The 5,063-nt window shown below is 51.7% G+C and overlaps 1 protein-coding gene across 1 annotated transcript; it reads right to left on the reverse strand.

Annotated features, from left to right (window-relative positions):
• On the reverse strand, positions 1–2,081 carry LOC122690976 (insulin growth factor-like family member 1). Its single transcript, XM_043897886.1, has 5 exons — positions 2,031–2,081; positions 1,193–1,246; positions 816–1,080; positions 462–521; positions 1–150 (listed from the first exon to the last, which is right to left on the reverse strand). Exons 1-4 carry the CDS (start codon positions 2,053–2,055, stop codon positions 512–514), a joined length of 354 nt encoding a protein of 117 aa, XP_043753821.1. The 5' UTR covers positions 2,056–2,081; the 3' UTR covers positions 1–150; positions 462–511.
• Positions 2,082–5,063: the final 2,982 nt, after the last annotated feature.

The raw sequence follows: 5,063 nt of genomic DNA on the forward strand, positions 1-5,063 counted from the left end.
TGCAACCAGCAGGTCATGGTAACTTGAAGTTTGTTCTTAAGTGGAAAAGTGGGTGTATCTTGCCTCCTTTGGAAGTGGAGAAAGGACTCCGTCTGCATCGAGGTCCCGCCACGATAGAATATGTAAGGTTGCAGAATTTATATTGCGCTCCTGGTGGAGAAAATGCCAAAGGGAATGACGGATCTCATTAAGGGTCCCCAGGGCCAGCCTGGGGATTGATCATCCCTCACGGTATTGGTCTTAGGGGTCATTGTGAGAGGTCAGGGTCCTGGGGACATCCAACAACGAAGTAACCTCTCACGAATGTCCAGAGTCATAGAAAGGGGACCAGTCCCCCTACGCAGGACAGATTTAGGATGACTGTTACAAAGGAGACAGAATAAGGAGGGAGGGATTGAATCTGAGTATCTCCTATCCCCCCAAAGCCCACTCGGTGTCCCAGATCTAAGGGGACAACACACCTCTTCAGGCTCATTCAGGGCGCAGCATCCAACCGACCTGTGATCGTCTGTCAGCCAACACTGGAGAGAGAGAGAGGGAGCAAGGGAGAGATGGACAAGGGGAGGGATGGACAGATTACGGGCAAAGGAGTGGAAAAGAGACACGAGCCAACGAACAAAGAGGAAGAAATAGATATAAACACAAAAGGAGAAAGAAGCAACAGAGAAGGGAGAGGTGGATGGAATAGAGCAGGGGGACGGGGACAGAAGGACCCAGAAAAGCACTAGGCTGGGGGGAGTTGGATCATAGAACGGGTCTCCAGACCGCCCCTCTCCTCCACGCCCCCTCCTCCCTTGGAAGGCACAGAACCTCACCTGCTACAGACCCGATCATCCGAGGATGGGGCTGAGTAACAACTGTGACCTTTCACCTTCACCACGAAGGACTCCCGGGGCCTGTTGACCAACCACGGGCAGCACTGCTCGAAGCAGACCCTAAAGGTGCAGTTTCCGCACTTCTGGGTCCTGCCCAAGGGTACCACGGCATCGTCATAGCAACAGTCCTGCCTGGGGTCGTAGAACTGGTCCCCACATCGCTCGTGTGACTGGCACAGCAACAGTTGAGGGCCTGTGGGGGACACTGGAAGAAGCAGAGATGATGTTGCCCCGGCAGCAGGATGGGCAAGTCCTGGGCTGGGGTCTTCTGGGAGTGGCACCCCACCCCCCAGTGTCCACGTCCCTCCTGGGCTCACCTGGGGCACCGTGTGAGCAGGGGAGCAAAAGGATGCAGACAGCAGCCAAGACAGCTGTGGGAGGAAAAAGGGATGACGTGTGGCAGATGGGGCAGCCACTGGAGCTCAGCCTGGAGGAGGGAAGGTCCCAGGGGGTGTCTGTCCTGACCGAGGCTCGGGGAAAGGTTAGAGGCAGACCTGTGTTAGGTGTCTGGGGATTATGGGTCTGTGGAAATTGAGAGGAGGCAGGCAGGACTCAGAGAAATGGGTTTGGGGTTCTGAGGGATGTGGTGTTCCCCTGGGAGGGGAGAGTTCAGAGCAGGAGGCTCAGCTGGGGTCAGGCGCTAAAGGCAGCTGAGCTGACACTGGTGTCGTGTTGCATCCATGACCAATATTAAAATTTAGACGCCGGGATTTGGGGTGGGAGCCTGTCATAATGTATGGCATTGGGCATGAGTTTGGAAATTGGTCAGGGACATGGATGGGGCTGCTCTTGATCTTCCCAAGTGGTTCAGGGCTAATAAACACTCCTGCCAATGCAGGAAGCACGGGCTCAATCCCTGGGTCAGGAAGATCCCCTGGAGAAGGGAATGGCAACCCAATCCTGTATTCTTGCCTGGAGAATCCCATGAACAGAGGAGCCTGGCGGGCTACAGTCCATGGGGTTCCAAAGAGCTGGACATGACTGAGCAACTGAGCAGGCTTGCATGCCCTTGGGGATGTGGAAGGGGTACCGCTATAATGGAGTCACTTGTCTGGCTGGGGGCTAGGGAGGAGGAGTAATGGACTGAGGAGAGGATGGGATCGAGGCTGATTTTGGATTTGGGCTCGAAGAGAGTCTGGATTTGGTCCTTCTTACCCAGGATGCAGCGTCGTGGAGTCATGGCTCTGGGTTGGCTGCGGCGGAGTGGAAGGAAGTGTGGCAGATCCCAGCAGGTGGTTTTATACCACACCCCTCCCCCGCACCTTCCCCCAAAAGAAGCGCATGTTGTCATCAGCTCTCCTGTCTTCCTGCCAGGCCTGCAGAGGCACGCTGGGCCCCTGGGGCAGCAACAGGTTTCAGATGTGAGCTTGGTCACGTCACTGTCGAACATGATGTCAATCCTTTGAGAGCCAGAAGGAGACCGATGGGACCCCTTCCTCGCCCCCCACCAGAGCCTCCCTCTCACCCTCCCACACTGCAGCCTCTTTTGCAAACAGGGATCCTTGGGGTCCTTCCCACTCTCCCAGGATGAAGCCACCCGCCAGCTTTTCCATCAGATCCTCTAAGTCTTCTACTTTCTGGACTTTTTTTTTTTTTTAATAATTTTATTTATTTATTTTTGGCGATGCTGGGTCTTCGTTGCTGCATGTGGGTTTTTCTCTAGTTGAGGGGAGCAGGGGCTGCTCTCTAGTTGCGGGGCGCAGGCTTCTCATTGCAGTGGCTTCCCTTCTTGCCAAGCACAGGCACTCAGGCTTCAGGAGTTGCTGCAGGTGGACTCAGTAGCTATGGCTGCCGGGCTCTAGAGCACAGTCTCAATAGCTGTGATGCACGGGCTTTGTTGCTCTGCAGCAGGTGGGAACTTCTTGGATCAGGATTGAACCCATGACTTCTGCATTGGCAGGAGGACTCTTTGTCACTGAGCCATCAAGGAAGCCCAACCCTTTTTTTTTTTTAAGTCTAGAATAGATGACAGACACATTTAAGAGCCTGGCAATAACGATTAACTGAGAATGAGCTGAGTGGCAAGGCCTGTGTTAGACAGGTTGCTGCGGGTGCAGTGATTACTCAGTAGCATCGCAGAGGGCTACAGACCCGTCTTAAGACCATGATGACTCAGAGAGGTCAGCTTTGGGTAAAAACTCAGTGGCTATGGGAGCCCAGATTAGGGTGGGAGGTCGTGAGATGCCTTGAGTGTTCAGGGAGGGATTCCTGGAAGAGGGGATATGTGAGCTAATATTTCAAGGATGAGGCTGAACTGTATTTTAGGAAGGCGGAGCCCCAGAGAGAGTGGAAGGCGGACCAGGGAGCTGGAGCGAGTGGGAGGGGGGCAGGGTCAGTCCCTTGTGAGCGTCGAGGACTCGGGACTTTATCCTTAGTGCACTGGGCACCGTGTCTGTGTCCTGAGCTTGGAAAGAGAGTATTCAGATCTGTGTCTACGAATATCCCAGCAGGTCTGCTCTTAGGAGGTTGGACAGGAAGGTTGAGACTTAAGTTAGGAGCCCAGGGAAGATCCTGCTATAGCAGAAATACATGTGCAGTGGCCAGAGTCCTAAATGTTTTCTTTTTCCCATTGATGCCCTCCAACTGTGGTGCTGGAGAAGACTTTTGGGAGTCCCATGGAGAGCAAGGAGATCACACCAGTCAATCCTAAAGGAAATCAACCCTGAATATTTATTGGAGGGACTGATGCTGAGGCTGAAGCTCCAATACTTAGGCTACCTGATGCAAAGAGCCAACTCATTGGAAAAGACCCTGATGCTGGGAAAGATTGAAGGCGGGAGGAGAAGTGGGTAACAGAGGATGAGATGGTTGGATGGCATCACTGACTCGATGGACACCAGTTTGAGCAAGCTCCAGGAAATGGTGATGGACAGGGAAGCCTGGGGTGCTGCAGTCCTTGGGGTCTTAAAGAGTCAGACACGACTGAGTGACCGAACAACAACAAAAAAGGGGGCAGGGTGCAGCATGCTCCCCTCCCGTCCTACGTCACCCCTTGGAGTTTGGGGGGTTTCTGCAGTCGCTGAGTAGTTCCCAACAGTGGACTGCAACATTTTAGTAGCTTAGACAACCACTCAGGTTGGTCATCAGCTATATCACTTTTTAATTGAAGAAAATATAGATTAAGGAATGAATTAGTGTGTGATGCAAAGAATCTTTTTTCCAGGTTCTTTTTTTAAAAATTATTGACTTTTGTATAATATAAAGGTATATACTATAGCTGCTTTACAATATCAAGTTAGTTTCTGCTGTACAGAAAAGTGAATCAGCTGTATGTTTCCATATACCCCTCTTTTTTGGATTTCTTTCCCATTTAGGTCACCACAGAGTTTCCTGTGCTATACAGTAGGTTCTCATTGTTGTCTATTTTACACACAGTATCAATAGTGTATATATGTCAGTCCCAACCTCCCAATTCATCCCGCGCCCCCGCTTCCCCCTTGGGCATCCATGCATTGTTCTCTGTCTGTGTCTCTGTTTCTGCTTTGCAAATAAGATCACTTGTACCATTTTTCTAGATTCCACACATACACGATATTTGTTTCTGTCTTTTGACTTCAATCTGTATGACGATCTTGAGACCAATCCACGTCTCTGCTAATTGCACAGAATCTTATTAATTATGTCACAATTAAATGTTGTGTACTGCAGCTCGCCTTCAGGAATGTTGGAACCCATGTAATGATGTAATGTTTTCTTGTTTTCTGGCCGAGTTGCGGGTGTTGGTTAACGAAGTCATGAATGGAGGAGGCTTGAAGCAAGGGTGGATCCTCCTTTGACGAATGCTAGCTGTCAAGTCATGTTCTACAGTTTGGAGCAGCACATTGCTCATGACCTTGATTCCATTCGCTTCCTGGAATCGCTCCAGGAGGACAGTTGCCTCTGTGAGTTTCTGGGGTGCTGTAGATGCCTGGATAGCAGCCAGGATGCAACAGAAGACATGTTTTCTAGGGCAGGGTTAGGGTTCTGTTTCTGAAGAGAGACGAGCCCAGACCTCACTCCTGGGCCTGGAGCTGAGTCACTGAAGAGCAGGAGAGTGAAAAGAGATCAGCACAGAGGTGGGGAGCCCGGGTGCTGCCTGGGGAGCAGCGCCAGCTCTGAGATCTGTAGACACTTGCGTGCGTGCTCAGTCATTGCAGCCGTGTCCCACTCTTCTCGGTCACATGGACTGTAGCCCACCAGGCTCCTCTG

The sequence above is a fragment of the Cervus elaphus genome, chromosome 4, assembly GCF_910594005.1.
Source record: "Cervus elaphus chromosome 4, mCerEla1.1, whole genome shotgun sequence".
Lineage (NCBI taxonomy): Eukaryota > Metazoa > Chordata > Mammalia > Artiodactyla > Cervidae > Cervus > Cervus elaphus.

Bases quoted from the DNA above. Each gene is read 5' to 3' on its own strand.
- LOC122690976 (XM_043897886.1), bottom strand. From the start codon at position 2,055: ATGACTCCACGACGCTGCATCCTGG. The intron at 1,247-2,030 runs GTAAGAAGGACC...TTCCTCCCACAG, and splicing joins TCCACGACGCTGCATCCTGG to CTGTCTTGGCTGCTGTCTGC. The intron at 1,081-1,192 runs GTGAGCCCAGGA...TGCTTCTTCCAG, and splicing joins CTGCTCACACGGTGCCCCAG to TGTCCCCCACAGGCCCTCAA.